Source organism: Ruditapes philippinarum, unplaced genomic scaffold, assembly GCF_026571515.1.
Source record: "Ruditapes philippinarum isolate M1 unplaced genomic scaffold, ASM2657151v2 ctg5470_1_1_1_1, whole genome shotgun sequence".
Lineage (NCBI taxonomy): Eukaryota > Metazoa > Mollusca > Bivalvia > Venerida > Veneridae > Ruditapes > Ruditapes philippinarum.
This window is the reverse complement of record NW_026861221.1, coordinates 66,900-82,837: the sequence shown is the minus strand read 5'-3', so window position 1 is coordinate 82,837 and position 15,938 is coordinate 66,900. Positions and strand designations below refer to the sequence as shown.

Below are 15,938 nucleotides of genomic sequence, written 5' to 3'. Positions count from 1 at the left end.
GGATTTTTTTTCTGTTTTGTCAGGGTCAGGGTCAGTCCTTGGCTAAGTAAACAATTGCAATTTTGTCGTGCGTAGCCCCAAAACGTATTTAAGATAGTCATGAAATTTCATAGGAATGTTTGTCAGCATACGTAGCTATCCACATGGGCGTTTGTTTCAGATTTATTTAGTCAGTATTTGTAGCGTTTTTGGCCTTTACTTCATTAAAATTTGCAATTTCCATCTTGTGTTTCATGTAGCTCAAAAAGTATTTGACCTAGAGTCATGAAACTTTAGAGAAATGTTGGTCAGCATGATTGTGTAGCCGTGGGGTTGATAGTTGATCTTTGTGTTTCTTTACATTTTCTTATACATTTATCTCTAATGGATATGTTTGACTGGTATATCTTTAATATGTTTCTTTCCCTTGAGTTTGACTGATAGGTGATTCTTCTCATGTTGTTAGGAGGTGATATTAATTTGAAATTTGAGCTCTAGGTGAATGTGGAATTTTATTGTTTTGCTATTATAAAGCATCTTGCGGGTCCTTTTAAATGTTGTTTTTCTGTCTTTGTTTGGCTTTTGTTTGTCTGTATTTCAAGGTGTTATTTTAGAACCAATGCGTTTTCTCTAAGAATCAAAACGGCTACGCATGACAGTACGATTGTGACAGTACGATGGCGAAGCGCAACAGTACGATGGTGTCAATGTGTCAATACGACAATACGATGGCGTAGCGCGACAGTGACAATACGACAGCTAGGGGGCAAAGCGCGACAGAACGATTTTGACAACGTATTGTCGTATTGTCACCATTGTTCTGTCGCACAGCCACCATCGATCTGTCACAATCATTCTATCGCGCATCTCTGACTCAATCTCCATCGTATTGTCGTACTGTCACCATCGTACTATCATAAGCGTACTGTAACCATCGTATTGTCATGCACCACCATCGTACTGTCACCATCGTACTGTCACCATCCTACTGTCGTATTGTCACCATCGTACTGACATGCTTCGCTCTTTTCGTTCTCAGAGAAAACGCGCTGACACAATATGTGTTGTTCCTCTGTATGAAAGGCTGTATGCGTCTGGTCTGTATTGTTCATTGTTGAGGTTTGCCATATTTCCAAATTGTTTTAGCTGTGTTCATCTTTGCATAAAGAGGCTACCTTCTTTCTTGTTTTTTAAAGTGGAAGTGTTCTAGCACAGTATATTGAGTATCTTTAAGTTTTAAAGCTGCTTTGTATTGTGTATTTTTATTCTTTGTCTTTAATTAAATTAAATCTGATGACTATAGGTCATTGTTTGGTCTGATATCTTGAACTTTTTTTCTTTTCCTTTTATGTATGTTTTTCTACTTCAAGAATTGCATATCTACCCCTCTTAATTCCTTATTTCGCACATCTAGTCAAAAGAAGATCAGCTTATTTTCCATGAGTTTACACTGTATTTTAAGAATTAATACTAATTGCGTGCTTGTTTTTTTCTTTGGTTTTCATTTTTCGCTTGCATTTTAATAATAATAATAATAATAATAATAATAATAATAATCTACTCGACTTTTGCTAAGCAACATAAGTTATTTTTGATATTATCAGTATAAAACATGTTTCTTTCCAATTTTGAAAATTCTGATTCAGCAATGTTTTGGGATAGTCCCCTGAATCCGTGTTGTCTAATCCTTTTCAACTCTTCTAAGTAGCATGGAAAGTATTTACCCCAATATTTTCATGTTTTGTATGGAGTGTACAATCACATGTCTTTTGTTATACGGTGACATTACCGACTTATTGTCATTCAGTGACATTAGGCGGCATTTGAGAAAAGCGGAGTTTATGGAAGGTTCGTAAGGATGGTGCAGCAGGGGCCACCTTCGCTAGGTTGGTGCGGCGCATAGTGTACACCACACAGTTATCACCAGAGCCTGGAAGAGATACCGGCTACATGGTAAACCCGCCAGGAGACATGCTGGTCGGCAAAGGGCCACAACACCAGCACAGGATCGATTTTGGTCGTTAAGGCACATCACGCCACAGCATTTTCTCTTCGAAATGACCTTGCTGATACTGCGGGGGTCAGTGTTTCCCAAAAGACGTTGAAGGCTGCATGTTGCGGTCGAAATGACACTGCGTACGTATCTCTATGACGTGTCGACATCGCCAGGCGGCCCGTTTAATATGGACCATGGAGCATACACAGTGGACCATGCAACACTGGAGACCCGTTTTCTTCACTGATGAGTCCAGGTTTTGCCTTGAATTCACAGATAGGCGTGCTAGAGTCTGAAGAAAACGAGGTGAACGGCTTCAGGCTGCAAATTTTGCCAAGCATGACCGCTGCGGAGGCGGGCAGTTATGGTGAGAGGAGGCATCAGCTTGGGTGGACGAACCGACCTGGTTGTGATAAATAGAGGCACATTGACAGGTCAGCAATACAAAGACGACATCTAAAACAACCAGGTTAGGTTGTATGCTGGAGCGGTCGGCGATCAGTTCAGTCTAATGGACGATAAGGCTCGCCCCCATAGGGCCAGTGTGCTCCAAGACTACCTAGAGTTTGAGTCTATTGAGCGCATGAACTGGCCAGTTATCTAGCCGTGAGAACGAATAGAAACTTAATAAGGTATATGAGAAGGCGCTGCCAAGCTGTCATTGATAGTCACGGGTCACACACACGGTATTAAGTCTATAACTGTAAACAAAACAAAAAAGAGAGAAAAAAACAAATTTGAAAAACATATTGCATGTTATGAAATCTTCAAAAAGGGGACCATCCTCTTCTAGTGTAAAACTCATATACATGTATATGTTTTAATTCGTCCTGAATTAATAAAACAGTTTAAAAACATTCGCACGGCGTTAATAAAATTTATCCCAAAAATATTAACACTCAAACATAATGTGCTTAGCAAAAGTTGAGTAGTATAATACCGGTATATTTATTATAATACAAACACTGTTTAACGAAAACACCGACACCTCTTGAACTATGAAGTAGGCACATACATTTACTCCATATTTCTCCCATATATTTATTTATTCATTTCGAAAAATAAAACAAAAACATATACAAAAAAATAAAGTATATTCAAAGACATTTAACATTTTTTGGAGTTAAAAAGAGAGAGAGAAAAAAGAAAAAAATTAAAAGTATATTAAAAACATTTAACATTATTTGGAGTAAAATAGAGAGAGAAAAAACAACAAAGAAAAAGTCAGAGAAATATACATACACAAACTTGCATTCAGACATTCAAAAGATACTTTTTTACCAACATACATACAAAACATACATACAACCACAAAAAACAGAAACAAAACAGGAACAAGCGAACTAATTTCAATTTAATTTTCTTACGTTTTATGAATTGATTATGCTTTCCCTTACTGTTGGTTTGTTGGTTAGAGCGTTAAACAAGTTACTCCATTTTTTGTGTGATTCAACTTTATTATTTAGAAAAACAATTTCCACTTCAATTTGTATTCTCAATCGCAAAAGTTTTTAAAAATATCGAAAGTTGGTACATGCTTTTGGTATTTCATTTTAAGGATAAAATATTTCATAAGTATGATGGTATAATTTACTAAAATACTGTTAATATTGTTTTTGGTATATTATTTAGAAGCATGTACTATTTTAAAAACTCTTTCAGACCAAAAAGCATTTTCAATACCATAGATTTTAGTAAAGTCATCAAATTTGTGGAGTTCATTTTTCTAACTTTCATATAGATGTTCTAATTTTTATAGAATACTTTAAATATGCTATGTTTTATAGTACACCAATTTGATATTCGAATTATTCCATATATGATTAAGGTTATCTGTCTTATTATTGTTCTCTTGTTTAATATATAACCATGATGAAAGCACAATGTTAATGAATGAATTATGAGGAAATAGCTTATTGATATCTGATTTCGGAAGATACAGTCAAATATAAGGTCTTTTCATACTGTTTTATCTTTTGATTTATAACAAAGTTTCAATAATCCTTTATTGTCCTCATTTATATATCGGTTCACCAAATTTGCCCTGACTGCATTTAAAAAGGTATTAATGTCGATCATTTTAAACCACCATTTTAAACATTAAGTTTTACTGTTTTTCGTTTGATTTTTTTTTCTGGCTTGCTATCCCATAGAAACAGAAACATTGGTTTAATTATTTCTTTTATCTTATCATTTGATGGGTTTTTTAAATCTGAAAATGGATATAACAGTTTAGGTAAAACAAATATTTTTATTACCATCACTTTACCCATAAGGGTTAGTTTCTTTGTAATTGTTGTAATTGTTTCAAGCAATTAAAAAGTGTCTTTAGTTCTAAATTTATATCTGTATTTCTTTTGTAATAAGACGAGAAAAGAATACCTAGAGATTTTGCTGAATCAGATGTCAAATTGAACTTTTGATGTTTACATAGTTCCACATCACATGAAACTTGATAATATTTCTATACATAAAATAAATAATGAAGATAATAATGGACATCCCTGACGAACATCCGTTTCCATGTTAAAACACTCCGAAAAATGTCCATTTAGAGAATTATACTTGATATATCAGTTTAAAAGATTTCAACTAATTTTTTTCTAGATCTTTGCTAAAGTTAAATTTATCAAGTGTATCAAATATATATTAATGGCTTAGACTGTCTGATGCGTTTTCATAATCGGCAAAGAACAATAAACCCGGTTTATTTCCTTTCTGCAGATGTTTAAACACAGCCTTACATTTTTACCAATATATCTATTTCTTTTCATAAAACCAGTTTGATAAAATCTTATTATAGACGGCAGAACTTTTAAATTCTATTTGAAATTGTTTTTGTTGTAAGTTTATAATCAACGTTGAGCAATTTTATTTGTCTCCAATTTTATATATTTCTATATAGGAATGAGAGATTTGCCATGCCTTTAAAGTGCTGTAAATTTTGTAGTTTCAAAAGAATAATTAATCGAAGCAAGATAAAATTCCTTAACATTAAACCATAAGATCAAAGACTTTTATTATTTTTCATTTCTGATAAAGCTATTTTACTTTCATATTCATTAATTTTCCCTCCACATATGATCTTTTCTTCTTCCCTCAATAATTTTATAACTGTATTAAAGTATTTAAAGAAGAAGAAAAAAGGAATTTTGAAAAGTTCTATTTCTGTACAAACATAGAATGATTTTTCTTCTTTTAATTTAGCTTTTATTTCTGTTCTTTCTTTATTTTAATTTATGTACAACCTTTTTCTTTGCTTGTCTTTTTTCTAAGTTTGCAAAATATTTGCTATTTTCGTTATGAAGAAAAGCTCTTGCTCTTAAAATCGAGCGTTTTACACGATATTCATAAATTTCATCAAGTTATTTTTTGAATAAAATTTCATAACTTATTTTCGTCTTCACTTTCTATATTGGATTCAATTGTAAGTATTTTTTTATTCTAATTGTTTATTTCATTGATTAAATTTAACTCTTGTTCCTTTTCTTTCTTTTTCTAAAACTGTGCATAACGTATTGTTTCATATCTTACTGCAACCCTACAAAGTATTTGGATAAGTTGTTTTATTTATTTCTGCTGGTGAATGAATAATTTCTTTAAATTGACTTTGATAATCGTCGTCTTATGATAAAGCACTGTTCATTTTAAAGTATCTATGTCCTTTTTTTCATTGCATTATCATTTATTTTAAAGTAACTAGAGAATGATCTGTTCTAAAGCCATGTGGAATATTACTTTTTGAAATGATGTTTTTAAGCGAATCAGATATAAGGAATTAATCACGTCTACAGTAATTGACTTGTTTCCCGTTATAGTGCCATGTACATGTAAATTGCCTCTTTTCAGGGTGTTTTAAACGCCAAATATCAATAAGAGTTCCTGTTTCAATTATGTTTTTATGTTATCTCTACATTTTCTTCTTGTATGGAGATTCCCATTCTTTGTTTTTAAAGTTTTATTAATTACTGCATTGAAATCGCCACCGATTATAATGTTTATGTCGTCATTTTCAAGACTTAACTTTTCAAGTTTATCAAAAATATATATGTTATCATCATTTGGTCCATAAATGTTACTTCAATCATTATTAATATTCCTATTATCAATTCTTTTTTAATTAAAGATTTTGTATTACAATCATATTTAATAACAAAAACGAAAGGCCTTCTTTATTTGATTTATTTCCACTGAAAAAAACTGTGCCCTTCCACTCATTTTTCAATGGTTCAAATTGATTTTATGTGGGTTTCTTGTAACATATAAATAGAATATGGTTGTGAACTAAATAATTGTTTTGACTTTTTCTTAACCCTCACACATTTAAAGTAACTATTGTAGTTTTCTTGAAGAGTAAACTTACATCATATTTAAAAGTATAAAACCATAAAACACAAAAAACAAAACCAGCTCAATTATAACATGAACTATATATATATATATATAAACTGTTGCTTGTTCATCATTTACATGTAATATGATCCATATATGTAAACCTCAAACTTAAACGTAACATAATTATATATGCGATTTTATTAAACATAATATGTGTTCTTTGCATACTCTTATTTTTAACTTTCTATTGTATGATTTTTATTACTTTAATTTAATTAACTTCATAAGGCAATGCTTCCACAAATAAAACAAATACAAATACATTTAAATGTATTATTGTTATCTATTTTTTAATTATTCATAGTGTATATTATTAATCCAAAATTCATATTAAAGATTTATTCTTATCCCCTTTGTTATAAAACGCGTCTAGTAAGATTAATCATATAATACACACTACTTGATCACGTATTTAAACCAAACCAACTATAGATTGCTTAATGAAATTCAAACTTTAATCCAAAATGATCGCACGTATGCGCAGTGAGTGACGCCAAAGTGGCCCCTTTGCTGCTAATATGGATTGTTAAACTAATGGTATAATTTATCTATCTATGTAATCTATTTTTGATAAATAATATCTGAAAAGATTAAACCTTATGGTATCAAATATTTATCACCGATATTAAATACGATAAATACAATATAACCTTTTGAATATCTTCTAGTAATAAAAAAACAACTAAAAACAAACACAATCACTTGCTTATATGCCTTTTAATGATAATGAAAAGCCGAAAAGAATATAAAAGACAAACAACATGGATTGTTATGTACTAATGGTATAATTAATCTATCTATGTCACCTAATTTTCATAAAAAATATCTGAAAAGATTAAACATTATGATATCAAAGATTAATCATCAATATTAAATATGATAAAGTAACAAATGCTGCAACAAATTTGCAATTCATGATGTTTTTGGCAACCGACATATGTTTTGATGCGCGATTTTTATATCTCACTGGGACGGGTTGTGGTGTCCTGCTGTATGGATGCTGGTGTTGTTCACGATGCCGAATCCATTCATTCGTGTTAACCTGGAATTTACACCAATGTAGTAACTGTCGAAGAAGTGCTCTTTCGTTTATTTCGATGTTTCGTTTAGCATGATTTTTGCACGCTTTTAAATACATTGTACACATTTGTGGAACTTAATAGTCATTTTGCTGCGTAGGGCACGGATTTTGTTTTTATTTAGATAATGGAAGGTAATTTTCACAGGCGTTTGTTAATCGATACCTTAATCTCATATGTTTTATAGCCGCATGTACTCATGATTTATTGTGTTGTTTAGACGAAGTTTTCCTAATATAATTTATATATAAAATCGCACAAAAAATTAATGGTACACAAACATTGGATGTCGTCGGAAATAAACTTTGGCCTTTGGCGACTTTTGCTATGTTGCACTTTCAAAGCTTTAGTCTACATGTAAAGAATATTCGCTGACATTTCATGAAACTAGTTTATGACGAAAAACTTCAAAATATTGATATTTTTTCAAGGTACGGTGATGTTTAACTTCACCGTAAAAAGTGACATATTTGACGAAGATATATCTATCAACACACAAGATTCGACGACCTTTGGCGTCGTTAACATAAACCAAAACCGCGGAAACAACGTTTTCGCACAAGTCATATCAAAGACGGAGCTGGACCGAGATGGATACGGAATAGTAAGTTAAGAGAAAATAAATTAACTGTTGAACCTTGTCTCACTAAACGTATATCTTTTTAAATCATATTCTAGTAGGTTTTTGATATCTTGATGGAAATACATTTAATTATATTGTTATACTATGTATTGCACGGATTATCTTGTGTGTATTTGCGTTTATTTATACTCGCCACCGGTTGCCCATATGGGCGAGCCCTCCAGAAGAGTATTAGTCATTTTATTTTTCGGAGGATAGTGCAATTACAGATACAGAAAGATGCCCCAGTTCCAGAAGCTTCTCCTGGTTCTTTAGCGTGCCAAGTGTTAAGCACCCATACACGGGACCTCGATTTAAAGTCTCATCCGAAAGACTGATTAGTAATTTTAGTTGGCCAGCCCGGGAATCGAACCCACAATGTCGAGATTACAAGTCTCGCGCTCTAACCGATTGAGCTATGCGGGCTGGCTAAGGATTATCTTGTGCATTGACATTACTTTATATTGATAATATGTCGCAATATCATGTCATAGTGTCAGGAAGAAATAGCTACATGCATGTACAAAGCCTATTCATAAGGAAAAGTAATTCCTTCGATTTTATTACGATACTCGTGTAAGATATGCAAAAATATTTCGTCATACTTAGCATAATTATAATGCATATTACATGACTTACCCTTATTAATCATGTACATGCTTATTAATCTCTTACAGCCAGGAAAAACAACTTCTATCTTAAAGTTTGTGGTGATAGACCTGAGGGGGAACACGGTAATTAAACAATATCATGTTAAATCTATAAATACTTATTTCATTTTATATCGTTGTCTAAAATAAAACGAAATGTCTTTCTGAATTTATGTTAACATTGACCAGGATGGCCATCCCTCGTGAGTTGAAATGCGGTACAAATAAACCAACCGATGCAAACTCATTCTGTACTAGCTAGTTCTTTTATTTCAAAACAAATTTTCAAATAGATTCAAGCTGTGCGAAGAGCATACTTTATCTTTTTCCTCGGTACCATAGTTTCAATCACAAACAGGCGTGTTTTGTTCAAACATTCGAGCCGCGATTTGTTAAGCGATACTGAATTTCAACTATTGTGATTTGGTGTGAATCATACCCAATTTTTTCATTTTATTGCTTTTGGATCTTTTTTTGTGACTGCGGGGACAAATTTGCATAAATTAATTGGACCCCAAAATGCGTAACACACTCTGAAGTCGGACCCTAATGTACTTTGCACACGTAGGACTCTAAAGTGCGTGATACAGTCGTGCGCACGAAATAATTAACCAGTCAGATTCTAATTATTTCGTGCAAACGACTAAGTTTTATATGAATTTCTGAAACTAAGTGAATTATTTCAGGTTAAAGTTTTACATACAACATTAATCTTTGAATATATCGAAGATATTCACTTTAAGCTTGATACATGTCTTTAAGATCATGTTAGAAAGTCACGTTCCACTGCCCATAAATCAGACATTAATTTTGACTAAGTTAATATGAACAGACAAATTATTTATTTAACTTGCAAATGTATATGATACAGAAAAAAGTTTAGACATACAAAAATGATAATGAGCAATCACAAAAATTAACGCTCAGCATTCAACATTCTGTTTAGCCAGGGCTTCTTTAAAGTAGCATGCTTATCTTTTTGTACTATCAAGTTTTTTTGTCAAAACACTGACTGTTGTTACAGCGATTGAACAGTGATTATGATATGTAGGATTTATTAAAAATGGACTGCCCCACTTTTTTTATTAATTGCACATTACCGATTACCGAAGTATATTAATATATGTTAAGGGTTACGGGGTTATTGATTTTTATAACAACGTTAACTATGACAATGAAAAAAATATAACAAAATAATTATGAAGGTTATTTTGAATTTTACCTGTGTTCAATAATTTTAACAATTTTCAAATTGGCGGGGTACTTACGTGTTAGAAAATACACTTGTTTTGGGATTTATTACATGCCAGAAGAGGGTGATAAATAGCAGTTTTTGTATCCGGTCTGTATCTTTTGAGCCGGGGAAGGAAGTTGAAACTACTTGGCAGAAATTTTAATCATAATAAGACAATGTGCAGAGCAACTCGTTTAATTAATTTAATTAAAGTTTTACAACTGTGTACTCGTTCAATGCAATTCAGTATTGTAATCAAATATGTGTATAATATATCAAATGCAAGATATTGTATCTTAATGTAAAATAACTTTGTTTTATGCAACCTACTTTGAGGTTTTTAGGCAATGTTTTGAACTCTAAATTTCACAAAACCAATCCTTTAACATTTTTATTCTTCAAGAATAATATCTAACTGAAACACAATTTTGGTCACTGAAAATGAAAACGAGGCTACACAGAGTGCTATATTGTTTTGATATGAATGTTTTGGACTCGGAAATAAAAACAAGTCTAGATGAGGTACAATATTTATATGATTTGAATTTTCAACTCGTATTTTGAAAACGAGACTAGTTTGCTGAGATTGAGTCCAATAGATTATATTGAAAGATCACATAGTTAAAATTCTGTAGGTAAGTTAATTAGTTATAGTTCATAAGGTGTCAAATACTTACTGTCATGACAGTTCTCAATAATGCAGTTTATTTTTTAATACATATGAACATAATTTCAGTTCAAAACATTACATGCAAGTCTTGCATAAATTTTTGTACCTCCGAAATCTAATACGAGAAAGGGCCGATTTAAGCGAAAATATGACATAAATCATGATTGCTTCACACCAAATCACCATTTTCAGTTGAAATTTTGCTTCGCTTTAAACTATTATACGGAAAAGAGAGAATTGTGCTTTTTACCATGCTTCAATTCGTTTTGATTTTTTTGTATTTATTATATGATTTATAGACAGCTTTAAAATAACTTTCTCCGATAGGTTAAGATGTAATGTTTTGTAAAAAAATAAACAGTGAATATAATCATTGTTTTTTCTTCTAAAATAGATTTTCTTAGTACATTCACCTTTTTTGCTAAAAGAAAGAGATTTTCTGGAAAGCCCACAAAAGATGCATGCTTTGAAATTCTGTTGATCTTTTTTTGAGAAAACGTTGGGCAACTCGCAAATAAAAGTCAAATTAGTCTATTTTAGTTACCGTTTTCACATTTTAAAAAAAACTTGGAATTTAACGTGCCAATGCGCTCATTCAAATGTCGGATCCAAATAACTGAAAAAGAAGACAAGCTGAAAAATGTCATATTCAGTTGTAGATTTGATATCCCACATAAAAGCGATTTATAGATTATAAGATAAAACATATGTTCTCGCCAAGGTCAATATTATTTTTTTTCAGTACATATCACATCATATTCACTAGCTAAAAAGTCCACATCTGTATAATGTATCCCGCCATGTCATCTTGAATGAATGTAGTTGCGCTATCTAACCTTTGCTTAATGTTTATGTTTTGATTACGATCAACAGTACAAGTAACAAATACATATATTGCAAACATCTTTAAAAGAAGTTTTGTATTTATTGATAAACACATTTGCTATTGTTTCACAAAATAATGTAATTCACAATCCTTACAATTGTAGCTCAACTTATTAACAACACTGAAGTTAATCGATGTTAACGACAATACACCGCAACTAGAAAATACACCGTATCAATGGTCAATTAGTGAGGTAAATTAATTTCTATTATTATTTTTTTTTTCATTTTTGCTCTTTCTTAAATCAAAATATATAAAAAATAGTACTTTGATCAAATTGATTATAAAATAGCTATTAAATTTAAAGTGTGTGATATAGTGACAACGTAAACGTAAGTAAAGTAATAAATGGTGACGGATTTAGAACACTTTTTGCTAGCGACAGCACAACAAAGGGCCAAACGTCGCGTTGTCGCACTGTCGTCTTGTCGTCGTGTCATATAAATGAGTAATGCAAGTATTTTGCTTATTTAATTACAATGTACAACACTCGTGATCTCATGTCAGTCTTTACAGCAAAATAACTATCATTTCATAATCAGATTTACACTTTAATTGCTTGTGGGATCTCAGGTCTTAACAATTTTGACAATTCATTTTCACTTTCATATTACTTAGTATATTAAATATGCTGTTATACTAATGAAATTCTTTGCAACAACTCGCGTTCTTATCAATCAAAATTCTGTTTAAACAGAAAACTTATAACTCTTCTGTTATCATTCATCTGAACGCAATATCACATTAGAAATCCTTATGGTGGAGATATTTTGAACATCAAAACAATATTTAAAGAACAGGTATAAAATTTAACAAATTAGACTGCATCCGGATCGAGCTGATAAATGTACTTTGTAACGACCGACATATTGTTTTTAGTGTCTTCTATCGCCCGTCAGCAATTTAATTGAAGATTCTTTTTGTCTTGCAATTGACAAAAATATACCCGGCATCATAATTACGGGATGGTGGGGTCGCGTTTGTGGTGGGGGTGGACTTCACCCTGAATGTAAAATGTTATGCTTTAAGCCGTAAAATAACAAAATTACATCACTCACACTTCTGGATTTAGAAAACCAAGTAAGAAATGCACTAGATCTTGTTATTTTGGTTATTTTTCATCAACAAATTTCATGTGAATGTAGCTATGCGTAGCGTAGCGGTTCTCAACAATAGTGCCCTGCCAATTCAATTATACCGTTAATATGGTACTATGTTACTACGATGTTATTTGATGCAATGGTACCCAATATAAACTCTTCAACTTGATAATAAACAAAATGAATGCGTACGCATTGCAAGCGGTGCGACCCCTGGTCGCACTAGAAAATCCTCAGAAGGAAATTAAGTTCGAGTCGTTATCCGAAGGAATGTTTTACAATATGCAGTCAATATGCAGTCAAACAAAACACCTGAAAATCTCTCTTCATTCATACCAAATCCAGGTCAATTACGAAACGCTGAATACATAATAGAAATTGCATCAAGGACTACTCTGTACCACAATTTTTTCTTGCCATCAATTATTCGTGATTGGAAATGTTTGCCAGTAATTATACGGAACAGACATATACTTTCTCCATTCAAAACATTTTTAAACAGTGACAGGAAACAGACGCAAAAATACTTTTAAATAGGTAGTCGTAAACTGCAGGTCCTTCACGTACGACTTATAACGGACTGCAGAGCTTTAAATCACCACCTCGTTATAAAAAAACATTTCTGTTACCCGTCTGTGGGCAAAATGAAACTACCTACCATTTCATTTTTTAGTGTTGTGCATATGATGCCGCCCTAGAACAATCGTACTAAACCTGCAATTCTTCAAAACAAACCTTCATATACTTGTCTATAGTATGCCCCTCTCTAAAATATACAAAAACTGATGGGTTTAGAAAAGCTACGGATATTTTTTTATATTCGATTTAGATATATAAAAAATTACGTAAAGTATAACATAAAGTCTACTTTAAATGTAAACATAGGAAAAGCTCAAAGCATATTTAAAAAATACGAGTCCTAAATTTTATATAAAAGGGGCCCATTTTTGTTTTGGGAAAAGGAAAACCCCAATATATGATGATTGCATATTTCAAAAGATATATATTTTATTGATTGTTTAAACCGAAAATAAACAAAATTGATGTCGCCCACATATTTTTCGTTTTGTGCGGTCCCTTTTTTCCCTGGATAGCCAGGACAATCCCCGTAATAACCGGGGGTGATCGGGGGATCCGGGTGAAATTATGTTGTGTACACTTACCCCGTAGACTACGGTATTCCCCAAAAAAACCCCCCAGGATGCGCCCGGATCACCCCGGAGAGCCCCGGGGGGAACACGGTTCATGTCGGGGTTCCCTGGTGTTCCCCGGGGTGACGCCGGGAAAAGCCCCGGGTTACCCCGGGCGATCCAGGCGAGCCCCCGGAGAGCCAGGACGATCCAAAAAGCCCCGTATTCTTGATATTTCTGAAAAATTCCCTTTTGTCAGATGGATAGAAGGGAAATGGGAAGGGGTTTTAATACAAAAAAGTGCAATCTCGCAAATTGCATTTTTCTTTTGAAATTTAGCCCCGGGGGTTTTCAGGGGGTTTTTTCGGGGGTCAACCCCTAGCTTACCCTTTATCCCCCGCGCCCGCCCCAAGTTACCGGGTCTGCTGGATTACCGGGGGTCTACCCTACTTACGGTATATCATACCCCCGGTATCCCCCTTTGTGGCAAGCTACGGTGCTTCCCCGGTATAACCCCGATCGTTCCCGGCAGAGCTAAGGATAAAGCCGGCAAAGCCATACCTTCCCGGATCATCCCGGACCACCCCGGTGATATGATGAAACTGCGATGGCATGATGATGAAAACGCGATATTTTTATTTCTCTATCGTGTCATCGCATCTTCGTGATTTCACCATCGTGTCATCATGTTTTAATCATCGTACCATCTCAATTTCAACTTGGTACCATTGCGCATAGCTGTTCAGGGAGTCAAAAATGTTACTTTTGTCCAAACGGAACACCGGAATCGGTTGATATTGAATGATGATCGTGACTCGTTTCGCATCTCGCCAAAATCTCGCGTCTCGCTTCGCATCTTGTTTGTCGACGCGTAACAAGAAATTGATTTCCTTTATAGTCTACATAAAATCACTTAAAGGCCCAATATGCCCGAGAAATGCTTTTATTTGTATTCCTTAAAAGCTTTGTATTTTTGGTATACTTTTATAGCTCCAAAAAGTTACTCATTGACTATTACCTAAAGCATTTTTCATCTGCTGTTTTTTTGCAGTTTGTACAATTGAAGTGATTTAGAATTTTGTATTGAAGTCAAAATACTACATTTTTATGACGCATTATTTCACATTTATCGCGAATTTCTTAAGATTACAAGCATCTAACTTCATCAGAAATCATTATTTGAATATTAATAAATTAATACTTGCTCTATTTAAAGAAGTAAAAATGTATTCATTTCTGAAATATCGTGGTACGGGATACTTCAACATTGCGAGATCTCGTGTTACAATATCGTGCCTCGCTTCGTGTCACATCGGAATGTCGCGTCTCACACGATTCTGAGTGGTACGATATTCAATAATTACGGCATTACCCGGATTATTTTAGGAACTCATACATGTTGTAATTGCTTTTTCAATGGCGGATCTGAAAGCCGCAATTCTTGGAAAATGACGATTTTTACATACACATATTTCCGATGATAACAAAATACGTGTGTAATGGTCTTTTTATTTTCTTCAATAGATCATTTAAGGACCTCCGTGGCCGATTGATTAAAAAAAAAACACTTGTCCCTAACCGCTGTAGGTTCAACATATATACGGGGCATCAAACTATTCATCGAACTTTGCGAGGATCCCGGTCAGTGTGCAAATGCAGAATACATATCCGCATGCGCACGTTACAGTATAGCTATCGCGTGCGCACGTAATAGTATCGCGTGGCCACGTAAAAGCTATCGTGTGCGCACGTAATAAATAAGAAAATTGTATGTCCCCTTTATGCCACCGTAGATACTACCTTGTTTTTGCTAAGAATATTTCAAGTGCCATAAATCATTTATAAAACTTTAAGCATTGAAAATAAACGTATCACAATTGATAACGATAACAATTGATTTGCTGCATATGTGTTTAGGTTCTGGATGCTGCACTAGAAATTTTCATTGTGATATGCAGAACAGGGATATTCTTTCATTGAATATATGAATCCTATGCAGAGGCAGGACGTTTTTGACTGACTGGAAGTGACCTAAAACGGTTTTATAAATACAGAAACACTGAACAATGGCTGGTTGCCGGTAAACGGATGGGCATAATTATTACCTTTTAAGAAGTTTATGGAAAAATGTGAGACAAATGTGCTTCTAGTGTCCTTTCTATTGTATGTCGAACACATCTGTCTCATTTCCAATTTG

The 15,938-nt window shown here is 33.2% G+C and overlaps 1 protein-coding gene across 2 annotated transcripts in view; it reads left to right on the top strand.

Annotated features, from left to right (window-relative positions):
* LOC132714934 (cadherin EGF LAG seven-pass G-type receptor 2-like) overlaps positions 1–15,938 on the top strand; it is a 47,143-nt gene that overhangs the window by 13,068 nt on the left and 18,137 nt on the right. For both annotated transcript variants that reach the window (XM_060697865.1, XM_060697864.1), the window contains exons 5-7: positions 7,881–8,053; positions 8,749–8,805; positions 11,615–11,704. In XM_060697865.1, the coding sequence (XP_060553848.1) occupies positions 7,881–8,053; positions 8,749–8,805; positions 11,615–11,704 (320 nt within the window). The remainder of the gene's footprint in view (positions 1–7,880; positions 8,054–8,748; positions 8,806–11,614; positions 11,705–15,938) is intronic.